The sequence below is a fragment of the Fukomys damarensis genome, unplaced genomic scaffold (genome assembly GCF_012274545.1).
Source record: "Fukomys damarensis isolate Sample0158 unplaced genomic scaffold, DMR_v1.0_HiC HiC_scaffold_13, whole genome shotgun sequence".
Classification (NCBI taxonomy): Eukaryota; Metazoa; Chordata; class Mammalia; order Rodentia; family Bathyergidae; genus Fukomys; species Fukomys damarensis.
This window is the reverse complement of record NW_022900925.1, coordinates 38457048-38477863: the sequence shown is the minus strand read 5'-3', so window position 1 is coordinate 38477863 and position 20816 is coordinate 38457048. Positions and strand designations below refer to the sequence as shown.

General features: G+C 54.6%; 1 protein-coding gene across 3 annotated transcripts in view; it reads right to left on the bottom strand.

The window, feature by feature from the left end:
- Positions 1 to 6: 6 nt before the first annotated feature.
- Nbr1 (NBR1 autophagy cargo receptor) overlaps positions 7 to 20816 on the bottom strand; it is a 23616-nt gene continuing 2806 nt past the window's right edge. Inside the window, exons 2-22 of one of the 3 annotated variants that reach the window (XM_010642985.1) lie at positions 18853 to 19018; positions 17807 to 17917; positions 15973 to 16035; positions 14613 to 14631; positions 13689 to 13711; positions 11827 to 12033; positions 11287 to 11364; positions 10667 to 10881; positions 10117 to 10284; positions 9656 to 9865; positions 8938 to 9097; positions 8594 to 8857; positions 7895 to 8047; positions 7676 to 7751; positions 7202 to 7312; positions 6903 to 7067; positions 5834 to 6254; positions 4850 to 4941; positions 4429 to 4486; positions 4026 to 4131; positions 7 to 1231 (exon numbers count right to left, since the gene is read on the bottom strand). In XM_010642985.1, coding sequence (XP_010641287.1) covers positions 1058 to 1231; positions 4026 to 4131; positions 4429 to 4486; positions 4850 to 4941; positions 5834 to 6254; positions 6903 to 7067; positions 7202 to 7312; positions 7676 to 7751; positions 7895 to 8047; positions 8594 to 8857; positions 8938 to 9097; positions 9656 to 9865; positions 10117 to 10284; positions 10667 to 10881; positions 11287 to 11364; positions 11827 to 12033; positions 13689 to 13711; positions 14613 to 14631; positions 15973 to 16035; positions 17807 to 17908 — 2865 coding nt within the window. In that variant the 5' untranslated portion in view covers positions 17909 to 17917; positions 18853 to 19018 and the 3' untranslated portion in view covers positions 7 to 1057. The remainder of the gene's footprint in view (positions 1232 to 4025; positions 4132 to 4428; positions 4487 to 4849; positions 4942 to 5833; positions 6255 to 6902; positions 7068 to 7201; positions 7313 to 7675; positions 7752 to 7894; positions 8048 to 8593; positions 8858 to 8937; positions 9098 to 9655; positions 9866 to 10116; positions 10285 to 10666; positions 10882 to 11286; positions 11365 to 11826; positions 12034 to 13688; positions 13712 to 14612; positions 14632 to 15972; positions 16036 to 17806; positions 17918 to 18852; positions 19019 to 20816) is intronic. The other 2 variants (XM_010642983.1, XM_010642984.1) reach the window with 2 other exon arrangements.

The following is a 20816-nucleotide window of genomic DNA, read 5'->3' as shown; positions in this document are numbered from 1 at the left end:
CGGCGAGGGTCAGGACGGCCGGCGGAAGGCCGGACACGCAAGGCCCCCTGGAATCAGCCCTATCGCCAGGAGCCCACAGCAGCGTTTTAAATGAGGGCGGGCCTGGCGGGTCTGCAGTCTGAATTCCGGTTTATTTAGTAGCATTCAAGAGTTATACTGGAAATAAACATTACAATGGATGAATTAAAACTGCCACGTTATAAATACCAGCCAGGTTAAATAATACTATTTTAACTATCCGTGCCCCCGCGGTCTGGGGTTCCTCTTGCTGCCCGTCCTTCTGGAAGCTGCGAGGGCCGGGGGGTGTTGCCCTCCACTGCAGGCTTTGCGGCCTGGCCGCTCCAGGCTCCTCCCTGCCCCAGGGGTTCGGACGCTCTGGGGAGGGCAGCACCGCCGCCCAGCCCGAGACTCACGGAGCCGGCCGCCCACCCGCCACTCCAGGAAGGCAGGATCCTCCGTGACACTCGGAAAGAGGACAACTGTCAGATTTACTTTTCCCGTAATAGGTGGGGTTTTCCCTTTTCTACACGACCATCCAAGTATCTCACACTAAGTTTCTCTTCGTCAGGGCAGATGTCTGCAAGCTCCCTACCAGGGCACCCCTGAGCCCCAGCGCTAGAGCCGCCTGTGCTGTACCCCGTCACCACGTGGTGCGGGGCCTCGGGTTGGTCACAGAACCCGCAGAATTGGTGAAAACAAACCCCAAGGCTAATTTCTTTTGAAGACTGACAACAGGTATCCCCATTAAAAACATCCACATGAGCCAGAGGAAAGTACCCAACTTTGGGACAAGCACAGAGAAAACGGTTCTACAGGAAGTTCGGGACACTCTTCAATGCACTAAAAATGGAGGCATCTGATCCAAATCAACTGAGAAACTATCTTCTGACCAGTCATCAGTTCCGAAAGTGCAGTACTGGTCTTTGATTTGCTTCAAAAAATACTGTAGCAGATACTGTCTTGGAAATTCAATGAAGGGCTCTAGAGAGCGATCAGATTAAAATGCGAGCTCGGGCCTCCGCCGAGCCCCAGGGAGCAGGCTCCTGCTGTGGTGCGGTCAGTAGCGGTGGCTGTACCAGTCGTTGTTGCTGATCTGCAGGAGCTCGGTCACCACCTGCAGGAGGCTGTAGTCGTGCTTCCTCAGCAGCCGGAGGTTCAGCTGCCGGTCGCAGAAGCCCATTTCAAAGAGGTGAGCCATCAGGGCCGCGGTCTGGTGCTCAGAAACTACAGGCTGTGGAAAGACCAGAGTGGCGCACAGCACCGTCTGTGCCACCCAAGTCTCGTTGCCGATTCCCCCGTCTCCCGTGTCACACCAGTCTTCCCGGGGTGTGGGAGGCGCTGGGGGACCAGCAGCGGGGTGGGGCCGCGGGACGGCGAACCAGGGGAAGGAAGAGGACAGAAGGCTGGGGAGGGAGCAGGGACCCGCAGCGGGCAGCCTTCAGCCCCTCCCACCAGGCCTCCCGCCGCCAGCCAGCTCCCCAGCCAGGCACACAGCTCAGCCCGCCCTCTCCTGGCTGATGCCTCCACACAGTGCTGTTTACTTCCTGCCATTCAGACCTCTCTCTAGTAATCATCCTCTCCCGTCCAGTTCTTTAATTGGGCTTCCTGGTTCGGCGGAGAAGGGTTTTCATTTCATCAGACTCCCCCTCGTCCCATTCCACCTCTCAGGTTTGGTTGATATGTATTATTTATACATCAATCACATATGTATTTTGATCATGTCCACACCGCATTACTCGTCCTTAAGCCTCCCCCTCCCTCGCTCTTGTTTTTTTGTTTTTTGAGAGGGCCTCACTATGTACAGACTGACCTGGAACTCACTATGTAGCCCAGGCTGGTCTCAAACTCACAGCGATCCTCCTGCCTCAGCCTCCAGTGTGCTGGGATTACAGGTGTGCGCCACCACACCCGGCTTCCCTTGCTCTTCTCTTCTCTCCCTCTACTCTCTTGTCTTTTCTAGATCCCAGCTGTCAGGGAGAACATGCAACACTTGTCTGTCTGAGTCTTAGCTCAGTAAAATCATCTCCAGACTCACTCATTTTTTTGCAAATGACAAAAACTTTTTTGGGTGAGGTGCCAGGATTCAAACTCAGAACTTTGTGCTTTCAAGGCAGGCACAGTGCCACTGACCTACATCCCCAGCCTCCAAATTTTGGTGTTTCATTTTGGCTGACACTACTCACACAGGAGACTGATACACGCTGCACGTGTCCTTACCCACTTATCTGCTGATGGCCACCAGCACTCCCTTGTGGGACACTGCGCTGCTGCAGACACAGGTTCTAGGTCCCTCAGTGTGCTGACTCTTAGCGTACACCAGTGACGGAGACCCTTCCGGAGACTGAGTGTGCAAACTGCAAACACTGCGACCATACCCAAGCGCTAACTGGCTCGCGTGTGATAGAGGGCTGTGTGCCAGCTGTGGCACAGTGTCAGCGGTTCACCCCACTGGACTATACCGAGGAGTGTGACCGCTGCAAATAGTGGCTCTACGTTGAGCCTTTCAGGAGCCTCCTCATTGATTTTTCTCCGTGATATGGGGATCAAACTCAGGACCTTGTGCTTGCCAAGCAGGCGCAGTCACTGAGCTCTGGCCCGGCCTACACATTTCCGCAGCGGCTGTGTTACTTAGTACTTAACACTGGGCCCACTGGTAGTGCAGAAGGCGGCCTTTCCCTGCACCCTGGCTAACTGTAATTGATCAATATGTTTTTTGCAGCACTGTGGATGGAGCCCAGGGCCCCTGCTTTGGCCCAGCCCAGCCCTTTTCACCCTGAGGCGGGCCTTGCTGAGGCACCACAGCTTTGACCTGCACCTTGCCTTTGTCCCTAGCCTCGCCCCTCTTCAGAGAGGGCCCCTCTGCCGGGCGCCCTGGCTGCTGCCCTGTCCCCCAGGGATGTGGCTGCTGGGCAGCGGGCGCTGTCAGATCCTGTACTCTCAGGTCCGACTTCCCCGCAGGACCCCACCCACCTGCTGCCTGCACCAGCAGACTCAGCCCCACCTGTCACCCCACGCAGGACCCTCTTTCCTGATCCACGAGGGCTGCTTCTTGCCTCCCCCACTCTCCCTGGGGAACCCCATCGCCCAAGGCTCCAGGCTGCCCCTTGGGGGCTGGCCCCTCCACTGCGTCCTTAAGCGGACCCGGGTACGCCTAGCTCAACGAACCTGTTCCTCACTCCACCAACACGGCTGGAGCCAGAAGCGTGGGCACTGGCCTCCACTCTGCTACTTTTTCCTTTGTGGCACTGGGGATGGAACCCAGCTCATGACCATGGAGCTACACCCTTGGTCCCTCTTTTTTAAAAATTATCTTGATTCATTGCAGCATTCAGGATTGAACCCAGGGTCTTTGCACTGAGCTCTGTCCCAGCCCTTTATTTTTGGAACAGGACTGAACTCAGGACCTTGTACTTGAGAGGCAGGTGTGGTGCCACTGAACTAAGTCCCTGGCTCCTCCAGCCCTCTGTTTATTCTGAGACAGGGGTTTGCTAAGTTGCCCAGGCTGGCATCCAACTTGTGACCCTCCTACCTCAGCCTCACGGAATCCTAGGGTTACGGGTGTTTCCGTCTCTTCTACTGACTTCTTCCGCCCTCCTCTCCAGCTGTCCCTGGGTCTCCACATGGCTCTTCACTGGCTCCTCAGCCTCCACATTAGTGGGGGAGCTCACTCGGCCAGCGTGGCCGTGTTGAGTGCCATCCTCACTTAACGTGACGTCCAGGCCCCCGTATCCTGCCTCTATCCAGGTATCTCTGCCCTTCCACCCACCGCAGCGTCACCAGCCATGCTCCCTGCAGGGCCCGCCCTGGCTCCTTGCTGCCCACACTACGCCCACTGCATTCCCGCTGAGCCCTTGTTCTGCCCTCGGGCCCAGGGCAGGCTGCAGTGTCACCCTGCCCGCCGCCTCTGCAGCAGGTCCTCCCGCTCAGGTAACCCGGCGGGAGTCAGGGGCCAGGAAGGAGCAAAGCTGTGCTCCCCACAGCGCCGTGCCCCTTGGCCTTAGTCCCGGGAGCCGCGCGGGTACTACCTGTGCAGTCACTGGGGGCCCAGAAAACAGGGCCTTGTATGCAGAGGCGGCGACGGACAAGGCCCCCTTCACCAGCCCTCCTGCGATGCTGCTTCCGTGCGGGTGCCTACGGAGGGAAAGCCAGCAACGCTTACACTGCGCAAGGGGGCAGAGCGAGTGGGGCGCCTTCCAGGGCCCTCTGCTCCTCCCTCACAGCGCCCAGTGTTGGCTGTGACACAGCTCGGTCGCCGCACACTGCCACAGTGCTTTGCCCATCTCAAAGCACCTGGCAGGGAGTGGAGCTGAGGACCTGCTGAGCTCCTAGGAAAGGCTGGCAGGGACCGCGGCCTCCCAGCACTGGGGGAGTTTGGGGCGCGCCTGATGCCGACCCCTGCCTGTTCCTGCTCAGAGATGGTTCCGTTACCTTGTGTGGTCGCAGCTCTTCTGCCTGCTGTTCACAGGCCCCGGGCAGCCTCTGGGCTCTGAAAGCAGAAGAGCTGCTGGTCAGAGGCACCGCGGCCCTGCACCACCCTCCCGGCAGGGCCCAAGCCTTTCAGAGCTCTGAAGGGCACAGGAGACACCACGCAGACCACCCACCCCGGCTGCCCCTCGGGGGAAGTCCAGCTCTCCCACACCCCGGCAGGCCTCTGCGGTGCACAGACAGCTTCACGCTGGGCACTGCGGCTCAGCTGGGCCACTCCACACCGTCACCCTCCCCTCCCGCATGATGCCCACCTCTGCCAGGTCCTGCAAGCCTCCACTGGACCCGAGGAGCCCAGGAGCCGCACGGCCTGCCAGACCCACTTTCTGGTGAAAGAACAAAGTGGGGCCCGAGCCAGAGTTACCTGCTCCGACCTGACTGGGGGCTGCAGAGGCTTCTGGGGTGGCAGCCGGGGCATCCACTGCCAGGGGGCCATGCTGTGCAGACAGAGATTGCCTTGCAGAGAGGACATGGACAGTGAGTTGGAACAGCAGCGGCAGCAGGGGACAATCACCCCAGCATGGAGGCGCGGCACTCTGCTGGGTCACACGTGTGGCTGCAGGGCAGGGGCCGAGGGGCTGCCTTCTGCTTTCCCTCCTCGGCCACTGTCAACCCAAAAGATCAGCTTCGTCTGGTCATTTTTTTCAAGAATAGTACTGGAGTCGAACCCAGGGGGCTTCACACTGAGCTGCATCCAGCCCTTCCATTCTTTGAGACAGGGCCTTATTAAACTGCTGAGCTGCCCACACTGGGCTTAATTCTCCTGCCTCAGCCTCCCACAGTGGTAAGATGACAGGTGTGCACAACCATATCTGGCCTAGTCTAGTCACTGGATCAACATCCCCTGTACCAGACGGTGTTGGTAAAAGAAACGGGCCAGCTTCCGGGGAGCACGCTGTAAATTACAGGCAGGCCACCAGCACTTCCTGCGGCACTGCGAGAGGGCAGCAACTCCACAGATCCCGTAGAGAGTTCGAATCTCTATTTGGATTCATAATACATTTAACTTCCTAATTATACCTTGGGTTAATGTACAAGTGAGTTCTTGCTGCCTTTACACATAAACAAGCCCAATGAAAAGGGAAGGTCCAGGGGTACTTGGGTTTAGTGACTGGCTCTCGGCAATTCAAAGCAAGCAGCAGACTACCCTCAGCTCGCGAAGGCAGTCTAAAACAAGCACCCTTTACATCCCAAATCCACAAACACTGGGAAATACGACTTCATTCATGTAAATTTGGACTTTACTACAGGAACGGTGTCTCCCAGTGCTGAGGAAAACAGATCTGAGGCCAAGCCAGGCCAGCTCCTCCCGCACTATTCTCTTCCGGGGAGCGGGGGTGATGGGTACCTGGGTGGCGCTGGCGGCAGCCCCACCATCTCGGGGGCCAGGGACACGGCGTCCAGAGTCTGTGAGATGGCGAGGACGTCGCTGAGGCTGTGCCCCTGCGACGGACTCTCCCCTGCAGTGAGTGTCGCCGAGGTTCCGGCCCCAGCCCCAGCCTCGGCCTCGATGGGCTCCTGCCCGGCCTCCAGCCCCGGCTGTGAGAGCGCGGAGCTGTACACGGAGTCCCCGAGGGGGCGGCTGGTGTCGAAGCACTCGGGCAGGATGATGACGTAGTCCTCCAGGGAGCAGGGGGGCTGGCTCTGCACCTCGTCTCCCAGCCCCTCCTCCTCTGTCTCCTCCTCCTCCTCCTCCTCTTCCTCCTCCTCGGCTCCCAGCAATCCCTCCTCAGGCAAGGTGAAGCTCACTGAGGGACGAAGGGACCGACCTGAAAGAAGACTCTTAGGAGCAGCTGCTGATGCTCCCCATGCCTGGGAGAGCTCTGTGGTCACAGAGAGGAAATCGCCCACATCCATGTTTGTATGCACCAGAAATTACACCTATTTTCTTTGTTTTTTTTGAGACAAAGTTTCCCTATATGGCCCAGGCTGGCCCTGAAATGGCAGCAGTCCTCCTGCCTCAGCCTCCCGGGAGCAGAGATTGCAGGTGTGCACCAGCACGCCGGCTGTGACTTTCTAGTCTTTGAAGCATACAGCACTGCTCTACTACGTGCCCTCTGAGGTTGCTGTCAGGTTATTTCTCAAGCGTAACCTCTCCTCCTACTCCTGCTTCCCCCACGATTTCTGGGAAAGCAGACAATCAGGCAGAGGGGCCCGAGGGTGGTGCCCACTCCTTGTATAGGAGAACTCTTTCCTGCAGAGTTGGGGCTGAGCCACCGGCTGCCCCTCACTGGAGTGCACTGGTGGCTCTGACCCTGGTACTACAGGCGCAAGCTAGGCTGGCGCTCTGAAGAGAACAGCCAGGTGGGGTTCGTGGGGTCCAGAGAAACAGCCACAACCCAAGCCCCTAACACTGCTTCAGGGGAGGGAGCCCTGCCGACAGCACGGCAGGCGCAGTGCAGGGACGCAACACTCACGCTGCAGGGCCTTCTGTTTGCAGGGCGGGTTGTGGTCCGGGGCCGCGTCCAGGGTCAGGGAGCGGATGACGGTCTCACACACAAACTGGGTCCCGCTCAGGTCTTCTTCTGTGTCCTCCCCCGAGGCAGCGGTCTCTGCCCTCCTCTTCTCAGGAGCCGTGGGACCTGAGAGATGTGAGGCTGGCACAGTGAGGGAGCTACCGGGTCAGGCCCGCTGCTTGCTGGGGGTGAGGAGGTACAGGGGCAGAAGAGGACAGGAGGGAGCAGGAGGAGCCCGCACTGCTGACCCTGACCCTTACCTGGAGGCGCCTTCCGTCCCGCCCCTTCGCTCTCCTCCTGGATCTGCCCCAAGCCTGGCTTCTCCAGGAAAGGACCGTCATGGGGCAGTGGGGACATGCAAGGAGTCGTATCTGGAGAGGGAAGAAACGGGGCGTCAGCTGAGGGGTGGCGGCCTCCTCCCCAGGCGTGGCGAGGCCGTGGGCCTTGGAGCTGGCACCGCCTGTGGGCAGGGCACACGCCTGGGCGTGCTTCGCTGCCTGGCCTGAAGTCCCCTGGACCTCAGATCAGCCAGTCACCGATGGCTGCCCGGCCTGGAAGGCTGCGGCCAGGGCAGAGAACAATGCAAGACAAGGGAACAAAGCAGGTCCCGCTTGGGAAGGAGGCCCTGCAGCAACCTGCACTGCTGCTGGTGACCGGTGCGGGCGGGACGCCTGCCAGCGGCCTCAGGATCCGGCCGGGCTACAGACCACGGACGAGCAGCAAGCCCCACTCACCCACGGGTGTGTTGTGGGGCACGCGCTCCAGCTCCCGTGCGATGTTCATGTCCAGCAGCTCGAAGGACAGCAGGTCCTGGGACAAACAGGGCCTGTGAGGCTGTGGCCCTGCCCGGCGCCCTGACTGAAGCAGATGCTGCCCAGGTCGCACAGTGAGTCACCCCCAACCTGCCCGCGTGCGCGTGTGTGGCGACAGCGGCGCAAGGATCCGTCCTGCACCTGCGCACTCAGCAGGTCCACGGATGGGATGTAGAGCTCCCTCTCCCTGCCGGCTGCAATTTTTGTCTTCTGCAGGATGCAGGCCCCTGTCCCTCCTGTCCCCGCAGTCACTTCGCTCATCGGGGTTTCTCCTCCACCCACGAGAAAGGCCTCCTACAGAGACAAGCGGTTGGAACAAATCTTAAGTCTCAACAGAACTCAGGCAGGAAACTGACGATGCCTCCTCCCAAAATAGGCAAACAAACAGCAACAACAAAAAGCACTGCTAAATCTCCACACTGAAAGGAAAAAAGCCAAGCTTGGCAGTGCTTGCCTGTCATCCCAGCACTCCAGGAGGCTGAGGCACGAGGACTGCCCAAGTTTGAGTCCAGCCTGGGTAACTGAGACTGTCTCAAAATACAAAGAGCTAGGAATGTGACAGGGATTAGTTCAGTGGTTCTGCTGCCTGCATCACAAGCGCAAGATCCCGAGTTTGATCCCTGGTACCAAAAAAAAGCTGGGGATATGGCTCAGTGCAAAGACCTTGGGTTTCTATCCCCAGTGCGGCAAGGAGAAAAGAACAAAGGTCACAGGGGACCTCTGGATGGGACTGTGGACTCAGCGCTCCTCTCTCCCTCTGTGCCCTGGCCACCACACGCGCCCCACCACTGCAGCCCCACGTCCCACCCAGGCCCAAGCCTCAGCTGCCTGCACGCTCACCTCCTGCTGGCCGCTTGCGCCCTCGCTGCTGTTGCTCAGGCTCTCTGCAGGTGCAGAGGGGTCCACGACAATGCTGCACCAGACCCGGGGCCCGAACTGCCGGCCGCTCTGAGTCAGGCGCCAGTGGGATGTGTATGTCCCCTCCAGGGCCGGGGCGACGAACTCCACGGACACCACGCCCACGTGGCCAGCCTCCAGGAAGGGTACCAGGACATCCTTCTTCCCAGCAGACACCAGCGTCAGGTTCCCCCACATGAACTTGAGCTGTGGAGCACAGGGCCAGGGACCGCGCTCGTGGCTGTGCTTCCAGTGTCAGGGCACGTGCCTGTGCTTGGGGACAGTACCTTCGTGTCCGTGCTCCAGTTCACGGTCCCCGTGTTCTTCATCCTCCAGTGTTTGATGAACCTGGTGCCTGGCTGGAGGCGAGTCCCATCCGGCAAGTTCTCATCCACGAAGGCTGCGCTGAAGGTCGGCAGGACCAGGGCCCCGGGCTGGGCAGGGAGCCTGAGGGGATTCAGAGGTTAGTCGTGCGCCACACCGGCTTGCTCTCCCTTTGCTGGTGTGGGGCTGGAGCAGGGCATCTTGCATGCCAGGCAAGTGATGTAACACCCACACACCCGTCGGGAGGACGCCCACTCTGAAGCTAAGCCTGTGGCAAGGACAGCCAGAGGGGCCAAGGCGCGATGGAGGACAGCTCTCCAGGTACAGCTGGTTCTGCTCCAGGGCCAGAGGGTCTTGCAGCTACCTCCTGCACCTCTCTAGTCTCCATCCTCCTGATCGAGACAAGCATGTGGCAGGGAGAACTACTGGACTACCCACAGGGAGCCGAGGCTCAGACAGGAGGTTTGCAGCGTGAGTGTGAGGAGCGGCCAGGCAGGGCTACTTCTGCGGCCCAGCTACTTGGGAGGCTGAGGCAGGAGAGCTGCTGAGCCCGGCGGTTAAACAGCGGCCTGGGCAACCTGGGGATGCCCTCTCAAAGGAAACAAGAAAGCCAGGCGGTCTTGACAGTCCAGCTTTGCCAGCTGGACTGGTCCTGTCTGGTCCCGCCCCAGTCCCGCTCACCTCAGGGCGCTGGGCTGCAGCAAGCTCTCGGCCCGGCCCAGAGAGGACTTGGGGCTCTGAAGTGCATGGATCGAGTTCCACAGGTGAATCTTTCTGTGGAGTTTAAGCTGCTTTTTAAGCTCTTTGACCTCTGCTTTCCGCTGTTTCTTCTCAGCTCGCAATCTTTGCTTTTCTGCTTTGAGAAAGTTCTTATCAACCTGTTTCTGGAGCCTGTAAAGTAATAAATGAACATCTTGAAGGAAACAAAAGAGCACTCACAACTCCTAAGCAGGAGTTGCGGAGCCAGGGCCCCATGCATTCCCAAGTCACCCTCCGCCTGAGGACAACTGCGGCGTCCCTGTGCGGCGGATGCAGAGGCGCCAAGCAGAAGCTGGGAGACTCCGCCAGCCGTGTGGCACCACACAGCCCCAGATGACTCTTTTATCGCATCAGAGATGGAGCTGCCAAGCCCACGGTCTTACCTGACTTGTTCCAGGGCAGCCGGGAGACGAGGAGCAGAGGGCTTTGTGTGGGAAGCCAGCTCTGAGGTGCCCAGGACGGGTCTCCGCAGCTTGAGCAGCACATGGTTAGCGTCATGGGCGTACGGGCCCGCCTCGCAGTCCTCGCAGATGTTGTAGGACCGGCACAGGCTGCGGGGAGAAGAAGGGCCCAGTGCAGGACGGCACAGGGAGACCCTGCATCTGCTTCGCTCCTGCTCCCGCTCCGGAGGCCTGAGCCTGAGCCATGACTGTGAGGCCCCATGTCCCTCAGTCTGAGGATGGCAGCCCTGCACCTGTCCCAGGGACAAGTCCTGGGAGGAAGCAGGAGAGGCCCAGCCCATGAGGACTGTCCTCGTGACCTGCTGCAGAGTAGAGATTCGCTGCCCTTTGTCGCCAAGCACTACCTGGATGGATCTCTCCACGGCTCGGGGGGAAGAGAGGCTGTGCCTCTAACCCGCGGCTCCTACAGCTGCTGCTCGGGGACTAGGGAAGCCGACCTTCCTTCCCCCACCTGTGACCCTGGGCCGCTCACCTGCACTGGTAGCGCACGCCCACGATCCTCTGGCGGCAGCTGCTGCAAGCAATGTGCCAGCTGAACAGGTTTTCCGGCAGGAACAGGGTGTCCCCTGCAGCAGGCACGGAGACGTCGGAGGCACAGGAGCCCAAGGACGGGCTCTGGAGGACCAGCTTCTCCTGCAGCTTCTGTTCCAGCTTCTCGACTGTCTCTCTAACGACCTGCTCTCGGAACTAGAACACAAAGCAGGAAGTGGGGGAACTCGCCACCATTGCTGGAAAGAGGGGTGAAGACAGTGACAGATTGGAAACCTCAGCACCTCTTGTGCAGGACAAGGATGGGCCATTAACAGGCACTGAACAGGTAAACAGAAAGGCGAGCAGAGCTCTGCTCCTTCAGCGACACCTGTTCAGCGCACTCACCGAGGGACACCTGGGGTGAATCGGTGCCCAAGCCCCTCCTCCCTCCCTCCCTCCCTCTCTTCTGAGCGCAGAGATCTGATCTGCTGTCCCGTCCCCTTCACACCTGCTCCTCCTCTGTGCTTAGCCAGACCTGCTCTGGTCCCCGGTCCTGAGCTACCCCTCTCCTCCCCACTGGCGCCTCGCTCCTCCTGGAACCCCGCCGCAGGGGACACTCACGGTCTCCAGGTAGCTTGTGAACCAGTCCGGAGGCCCATCCTGGGCGTGGTCTGCATCACCCGGAGCAAGTGGAAATGGCTGCATAGAAACACAATAAAGATCACCGAGGTCACTTTGTCTATTCAAGATAATTTCCCCAAAAGGTCTTATTGTGCGGTTTCTTCTGTTGGATTACCTAAGTATGAAGTTTGGCTCTTTTTTTTTGTTTTTTTTTGCTGAGACAGGGTCTTGCTATGTAGTTCAGGTTGGCCTTGAACTCACTATGTAGCCCAGGCTGGTCTAAAACTCATGGCAATCCTCCTGCCTCAGCCTCCCGAGTGCTGGGATCATAGGCATGTAACACCACGCCAGGGTAAGCATGAGGTTTAATGGTCACAATTCAAGGCAGAAAAGTGCCACTCGTAGTGGTGGTGTTAAGCACCAGGACAGAAGGCCAGGAGGGCCCAGGGCTGGTGAACAAGCGAATCCCACAGTCATAGCAAGGAGCGGTGTGCAAGAGCTGGCCAGATGTCAAGCCCGCATGCCCAGTGCCCTGCATACCTGGGGTGCCGGCTCCCTGGGGCGTCTCAGGTCTGAACCCACGACTCTTGCCACAGAGGAGTAGTGCACAAGCTGCTTCTTCCCTGGCCTGGAGGCCTCGTGTTTTCCTGCACCCGGCAGGGCCGGGGCCGGGGCCAGTGTTGAGGTGGGGTGTGGGCGCCCTTCGTGGACTTGCATCTGTAGCTGGTTTCCCTGCTTGACTGCCATCTGGGCGCACGGTAGAAAAGAAGAACGCCTGTGTGAGTCACCGTGCACAAGTAGAAGTTTATTTAAAGCCCCTAAGTAGAAGAGTATAGGGAACTGTGCAAAGTAATACCAGGTTCCCCTCCTGTTTCTTGCATACGGGGACTGAAGGCAAGGCCTTCAGATAGGCAACACCCCAGCCTGTTTCTGCTTCTGATTTTCAAACAGGGTGTTACCAAGTGGCCCAGGCTGGGCAGCACCTTGTGGTGACCCTCCTGCCTTGGCCTCCTAGAGCACTGAGATGCAAGAGGGGTGCACCACCGTGCCTGGCTTATGTCATTAAATGAATATACAGCTTCAATATCCCTACCCTGAAGATGTGAAACAGTACGAAACTGGAGACTTTTTGAGCACCACACCTTTGGGACAAGGTGCAGTCGAAATGCTGGTGGACTGAGGATGGTCGCAAGCTACCTGCAAGCTGTATCCAGTGTGCATGGCGTGCACAGACTTCCAGGGGAGACTGAGTCCCACAGGGAAGAGGCATTTCACTATCTATAAGCAAACACTTTGAATCCAAAAACCAATCCTGAACACTTGTCCTGGAATTGTGGACAAAAGAATCTCAGATACTTATTAACTCAACTGCATTAACACTGTTAATATCCAGTCTGTTATTTCTTCACCAAGAAAAAAAATTTTTTTTTGGTACCAGGGATCGACCTCAGGACCTTGTGCTTGCCAGGCAGGTGTGCCGACACTGAGCTACATCCATGGCTCTTATTTATTCTTATACATTAGACTTAGACTTCCTTTTTTATTTTTTGAGACAGGGTTTCACTGTGTAGCGCAGGCCGGCCTTGAACTTGTGCCTGGATCACAGGTGTGCGCCACTGTGCCCAGCCCCTAGGATGGCATCCTCCTGACCTGGTGATCAGGAGAGCAGGGTGCAGGGCTGGTAGGCTGCCTCAGCTGGGTGAGGCCCTGGGGCTGGATCCCCAGCACCAAGGAAAAAGGAAATAAGTAAAACAAGACACATAGGCTCCTATGTGCCTTGAGAGCTGGTTTCTTGGCAGTACTGGGACTGAGCCCAGGGCCTTGAGCAGGGCTGGCGGCCCTCTACCCCTGGGCTTCGGCCCCACCAGCCTTTCCATGCTTTGAAAATGGAGACTGGGTCTCACTGAGTTCCCAGGTGGGCTTCGAACTTGCAACCCTCCTGCCTCAGCCTCTGGAGTAGCTGGCACCACAGGCGCCCACCACACCGCTTCTTCCATATATTAAACGTATGCTGGTGGCACCACGACAAGCAATGAGAGGAGCAGGAACAGGAAGGAGCAGGGTTAGAACTGCCTTTCACCAAGTGGTGGGCCCTGCTCTACACAGCCGCCCAGAAAACAGGGTTCTTTGTGTTCACTTTTCCTAGCTCCTCATGGGAAGTCAAGTTCAAACTGGTTTTGTTTTTTGCAGTGTTACTGAACTACACCTCAGCCCTCAAGTTTTGTTTTTGTTTTTTTGGTACCGGGGATTAAACTCGGGCTCTTGCTCTTGTGAGGCAGGCAGCGGAACCACTGAGCCAAATCCCTGGCCCAGCCTTCAAGTTTTAATCAATAAACATTTTTTTTTTAAAGGACAATAAACATTTCTGAAATCATAGGAAAATGAAATACAATAACCATTACCTTAAGTGCTTCTTCGTATTCTCCTAAAAGGACAAAAAAATTAGTGATATTTCTTCACCAGCACTTAAGATTCTATTACACATAATCACTCCTAAAAATCTAACACATTAAAAAAAAGAAAGAAAAACCTAACACATTAAGACTATGGTTAGTGACGATGTAATGTATTCAGAATTGTTTGTTTTTTAAAAATAAGGTCTTGTTACATAGTTCAGGCCGCCCTTAAACTTGCTGTGATCCTCCTGCCTCAGCCTCCCCCATGTGGGGATTATAGGCAGGTGCCACTATGCTCAGCTGTATTCAGATTCTTGCTGAGGGAGCAGACTGCAGCTGCTCTTTTCAAGGGATGGGTAGACTACATTGTTTCACTATGGTAACAGTGTTACTCTATGTACTACCTCATTATGCATGCAATGTTTTACACCCAGATGTTGCTCTTAGGAATTTTTTTTTGGGGGGGTGGGTACTTAGGGCCTTGTGCTTTCCAGGAAGGTGCAGTGCCACTGAGCTCCAACCCCAGGGCCCCTATGTCATCTCTGCTACATCGTCCCCATGGGAAAGCGCACTCCAAGCCCCCACCCCATGGACAGACACTCTGGGGACCGCCACGTCAGAGGACAGGGTACACCAGCCACACCTGGCAGGATCACACCCTAAACACCTGAGGCCTCGCAGTACAGTCTAAGGCACCACCCCATGCAGTAAGAGCTCCCGTCCCACATGACCTGTACTGGGAGATGCTGTATGCTGTGCACACACAGCAACTGTGTAGACAGGGAACACGCCCAGCACGACCGAGCAGGGTGTGCATTCCTAACATGTCACACTCCGTTAAATGAGCACCGGGGACGGCGCAGACATGGAAAGGCCTTGGAGAGCACACCAAGGCTTCGAGCAGAGCTTCCCGTTCTCTGCAGAACCCACCTTGACTGTTGATGGATATCTGCAAAGAGAAGAAAGCAAGCGTGAGTTCTAAGTGTCCTCTCAACTGAGCGGTTCTGCTATAAGGACCTGTTTCGTCCTGGGCCTGGCCTTTCTAAGACCATTTGCCAGCCACAAACAATAATTAAGACATTTTTGGATCCCTGGGACCAAAAAAGAAAAAATTTTACTGCTTAAATACTGTGCTCTCCTTTGTTTCAGGGACACGGAGAGGCAGCGTGATACAGTGATCTGGCCTGTTCTGGAGCCAGAAGCTACAAATAGAGCCTGTACCACTCCTTTCAAGTTCCTTAACTTCACATTGCCTCAGTTTCCTGCACGTAAAATAGCAATAATAATAATAATGTGCCTGATACACAGCACTGTTGTATTTCTGACTAAAAGTTGGTCACTGTTCCTGTATTATTAAAAACTAAGTGGCAGGGGCCAGGAATTTAGCTCAGTGGCACCCCCTTCTGCTTCGCAAGCACAAGGTCCCGAGTTCCATCCCTGATACCGAAAAGACCAACAAAAACTAAGTAGTAGCTTGTATATGTTGAACCTGAGATCACTTCATAATTGTAAGTGAACTCAGGATCTTGCACTTCTGAGGTGGGCGCGGTGCCGCTGACCTACATCCCCAACCTCCCCCGCCTTTTTCTTCTTTTTGAGACAGGGTTATAGCATATAATTCAGGCTGGCCTTGAACTCACTATGTAGCCCAGGCTGGCATGGAACTCCCAGAAATCCTCCTGCCTCAGCGTCCTCAGTGAGTGGTGGAATTACAGGTGTGCACCAACACACCGGGCTAAATTTTGTTATTGTTGTTGCTCCCCCCAACAGGAACTCGCATTTACGAGGTAGGTGGTGGAACCACTGAGCTAAATCCCAAGCCCCATTGATGTTTTGAGACAGGGCTTCACTACATAGTTCAGGCTAGCCTTGAACTCACTGTGTAGTGCAGGCTGGCCTCCATCTTCCTGCCTCAGCCTCTGAATGTGTGCTGGGATTACAGGCGAACACCACTGTGCTCAGCTCACACCTGACTAACTTTAAATTTATCTTGCAAATACTCTTCTTCAATACTCCTTCCCTATTTCCCAACTCCAACTCAGCTGAATTATCAAATAACAGTCTTCACACACACACGAGATAAATACCATTCTGAACATCTCAAGCCCCCTATCACTCTAGGAAAAAAAAAGAACTCTATTCTGGCCTGGCATGATGACACTTGGGAGGAAGAGGCCAGAGGACTGCTGAGCTCAAGGCCAACTTGAACCACATGGTGAGACCCTGTCACAGAGAAACCCCCCAAAGCCCTAAATCTGAGCACCCAGCAATGGGTCCACCATGTGCTTACCTCTTCATTCTCTTCATCCAGGTACTTTATTTGGACAGTGTTCAGATCAAAAGAAACTTTTACCTGCAAGTGAAATTCATATGGTACAGGATTAAGGTATCAAAAAGGAGGCCACAACAGAAACTCAGGAATCAGAACAGAAAAGGCACTCAGGGCTAGAGAGTGGCTCAATGCTAGAGCACGTGTCTACCATACACGCAGCCTTGGGTTCAATGCCCAATTAGGTAAAAAAAAAAAAAAAAAAAAAGGAAAATGGCAGGCATGTTTTACTATAGAAATATTAAACATTCTTTCTGCTGGCATAACACTTGTAACCCTAATACTTTTTTTTTTTTTGGGATATGGGGATCGAACTCAGGACCTTGCACTTATGAGGCAGGCGGCAGAACCACTGAGCTAAATCCCCGGCCCTATAATCCTAATATTAAGGAGGCCAAGGCAGGAAAATTTTGAGTTCAAGGCCAGCTGAACTACATAGAGAGTTCAAGGTAAATTTGGCCTAGCTGGGCATAGTGACCCATACCTGTAATCACAGCACTTGGGAGACTTGAGGCAGGAGGATTTCTGGTGAGTTCAAGGCCAATATGGGCTACACAGTGAGTTCAGACCAGTCTGGGGTCAGGGATTTAGCTTAGCGGTTCCACTGCCTGCCTTGCAAGTGCAAGGTCCTGAGTTCAATCCCTGGTACCAAATAAATAAATAAAATTTAAAGGAAAGACAATTATGTGATAAGTGCTACAAGGGCCGGGAATGTAGCTCTGTGGTAGACCCTTCACTCAGCTTGAGAGTGGCCCAGGCTTTGACTCCCAGCACAAACAACAAAAACACCATAAAGTCAAATACCACCAACTAGAAAAACATTTGCAATCGATAACAGATGAAAGCATGTCTGTAAAACTGCTAGTAATAGGATTAGCAAACCAAGTAAAAATGGGCACAAATGTACAGAAGATTCACAGTGAAGGAAATCAGATTTTTTTGGGGGGTAGCAGGGATTCAACTTGGGCCCTTGAGCTTGCAAGGCAGGCGGCAGAACAACTGAGCTAAATCCCTGGCCCCCTAAATCAGAATACCGAACATAGGAAACGCTCCACTTCGCTGGTGGTCAGAACAATACAAATTAAAACAGTGAGATCACCTCATGAGAAGAGCAAGCATTTTTAAAGCACTCTTGTCCACGTTGTCAAAATTTCAGGGCACTGACAAAGGTTTCTCAGTTGCTCAAGCCCTTCCCAGAAGCACTGGGCAGTTATCTTTAAAAACTCAAGGCCAAGCTGAGCTGGGTGTGGTGGCGCCCTGTGACCCCAGTGCCCAGAGGGAGGAGGGAGGCATAAAGGAAGGAAAATGTTCACCGCCATAAACTCAACAGTCAAAACAGACCAAAGGACAAACTGAGAAACAGAAAAAGTGTGACCCCGGCAACGAAAGCAACCCCTGGGCTCTTGCACAGCATCTGCCTCACATCTGGGGCTCTCCAACAGCAGGGTCTCTTTGCTCCGTGGGGAGACCCCACTCCCTGGGGCCTGGTTCAGGAGGGGCCCAACCAATTCATTCCTCAGACTTCTTGGAAAATAAATAGGTTTTCTAAATCCCAGCTTGCCTAAAAAATATTTTTATCTTGTCTTTCTAAGCTCTTCAAAAGAGACTTGTCTGTGTTTCCCGGACTGGGGCACATCTATACAATACTGACTCTGTCAAAGACAATGTTCCCAAAGCCCCGAATGGGAAAGATGACACCCAACAGCTGGGGAGCAACCCTGCTAAAAACTGACACCTTTGGGAAAAAAAACAAAACACCCATGCTCAACACAGAAACAAAATGAGGAACACTCACCATAGCTTCCACATCGGCCCAAGTTGTGTTTTCTGGATCAGAAACCAGAAAGCTTTGTGTCTCATTTCTAAAAGTTACATTCAGAGTGACCTGCAGGTCCATGCTGTGGGGCTGGAGTTGAGGGCAGAGGGGAGAGAACACAGCACATTAGAGTTCCTAGAAACTGCATAAACTGCACTCAGCAAACACTTGTTTTCTTTTTCTTTTTTTGGTACCGGGGCTCGAACTCAGGACCTTGCGTTTGCAAGGCAGGCAGCGGCACCACCGAGCTAAATTCCCAGCCCCAGCAAATGTTTGTGAGGACCCAACATGAACAAGGCTCAGAAGACAGTAGCGAGCAGAGGAGCAGTCCTTGTCAGGCTTGACCTGGCAGTGAAACGGTTAATGAGTATGCACTTTAATTCCAAGCTGCAGCCTGAGGAGTTACAAAAAAAACACAACGAAACAGGCAGCCCATGCAGGTGCTCTCTAAGACACAGAGCGCAGGATGGGACGTTCCCTATGTAGAGATGACAACTACAAACCACAGCATCTTCTCAACGCCAGGTCACCTGAACAGATCCACAGCCTGCCTCCATCGCTGCCTGGGCCCTGACCACAAACATCTGCTCCAGCCCCACAGGTGATACACCCGCCAGACCGCTCTTCCAATTCCTTAGAGAGCTTCCTGCCTTTGCGCTGTTCAGGCTGGCAGCCTCTGGCCTGCCAGGTGAACAGTCTGTACCTCTTTGCCCTCCGGGGCCTGCTTGGATGGTGTCATCCCTTGTGCCATTTGTTACAGTCCCTACTTTCACAAACAAAATCTAGCAGGAGAGCTAATCGTTGTGTAGGAATTGTTCCCTTAAGAAACAGATTAGGGGTAGGGGATTTAGCTCAGTGGCTCCACCACCTGCCTTGCAAGTACAAGGACTCAGAGTCCGATTCCCGTAGCAAAATAAATGACAGAGAGAGAGAGAGAGAGAGAGAGAGAGAGAGAGAGAGAGAGAGAGAGAGGGAGAGAGAGAGAAGAAATAGATTAGTACTCAAACCATTCCTCAAGGACTTGCCTTTCAAGACGCCACAAAAACTGCTCTTCATGTATCAGGAACTAGAGAAACAGAGTGCTGCACACCTGTACTCCCAGCTACTTGGCAGGCTGAGGTGGGAGGACCGCCTGAGCCCAGAACTCAAGGCCAGCTCAGGCAGCACAGTGAGACCATATCTCAAAGAAAACTATAAAGAAATAGAAAAGCCACTGAGGTTATTTCGACTATACCCACAGAAATCTTCTAACTTTTGTAAAGCCTCTTGAGGATTTTACTGTACTTTACAGAGCTTAGCTAATTAAACATCTGCAGCAGGAGTCGCCCATATGGTAAGACTACATTGGGGGGGGGTACTGGGGATCGAACTCAGGTCCTTGCACTTGCGAGGCAGGCAGCAGAACCACTGAGCTAAATCCCTGGCCCAAGACTACATTCTTTTAAAACTTGAAAGTGACAGTTTACATTTTCTAGGTGAGGCAGCCTTTTCCTAACTTGAGCAACCCAGGTTTTCTACTAGAATAGCTTTAAGGACCTAGGAGGCTAAAATATTAACCAGGAAGCCCCACAGGGGGATGCTTACTGCCATCATCCAAGTGACTGTGCTATTGTAGTCTACTGGTTTCTTAACAAGGAATGCCCAACTTACACAAAAGTGGAGAGCAATATATCCCCTTTTTCTGGTTTTGTCTTTTTTTGGTACCGGGGATCGAACTGGGTCCTTATGTTTTCGAGGAAGGCAGCAGAACCACTGAGCTAAATCCCCAGCCTTCCCTTTTCTGATTTTTTGAGATAGAGCCTCACTATGTAGCCCAGACTGGTCTTGAACTCACTGTGTAGCCCAGGATGGCCTCTGATCTGCAACAATTGACCCTCCTGTCTCAGCCTCCCCAGAGTTGGGATTACAGGCCTGTGCCACCTCGGCCAGCACACACCACGCCTCTTAAAAACTTTTTATGACTCCATGTTTGCAGTACATACTGACCACACCCATCACGGGGTTGGCATCTGTATGTAACATCAGAATTCTTTGTCTCTGAGCTTGAGGTCCAACGAGCTCGAGGCTACACTCACTTCCGGGCAGCCTTGCCCCCTCCCTCCTCATTCTGGACTGACCCTACCCAGCCACGCTGCAGTCAGACTCTCATCATCTTTGGGTGTGGGCACTGGGACTGTACCCAGGGCCTCCTGCACGTCAGGCAAATGCTTCACAGTGAGCAACGTCCCTGCCCTTCTTAAGATTTTGAGACAAGGTCTCACTAAATTGCGCAGGCTGGCCTCGAACTTGTGATCCTACTGTCCCCGCCTCCCACATGCTGGATCAGAGGTGTGCCTCACCAGTTAATAAAGAGAATCTAACAGATCCCCAGGGATCCATCAGCTGGCTTTCACAATCACCAGTTCAGGACCAACATCACACCAATGGCCCCTCACCACTGGACAAGGACATTTTCTCCTCATGTTGCGGATGGAATGGGGCCTAGAGCAAGCTGGGAAAGACTCCCCTGCCAGCTGTGTGCCCAGGCCTACTGTGCTCTGTACCAGGGCTTTGCCCCAACCCTTTTTTTATTTATTTACCTTTGAGACAGGGTCTCTCTGTGCAGTTCAGGCAGGCCTAGAAGGCACAGTAATCCTCAGCCTCCAGAGGGTCCTCTTTATTTTTTGAGACAGGTTCTTGCTTAATTGTCTGGGCTTGGCTCAAATTTCCCCTCTTCCTGCCTCAGCCCGCTAGAGCACTGGGATTCCAGGCATGGGCCGCCACACCCAGCTCTTACTGGATCATTTCAACCTGACATTCAACCCCTCATCCATAAAAGGAAGGAAGGAAGGAAGCTGGGCGTGGTGGCGCACGCCTGTAATCCCAGCACTCGGGAGGCTGGGGCAGGAGGATCGCTGTGAGTTCGAGACTAGCCTGGGCTACATAGTGAGTTCCAGGTCAGTCTCGACTATATAGTGAGACCCTGTTTCAACACCCCCGTCCAAAAAAA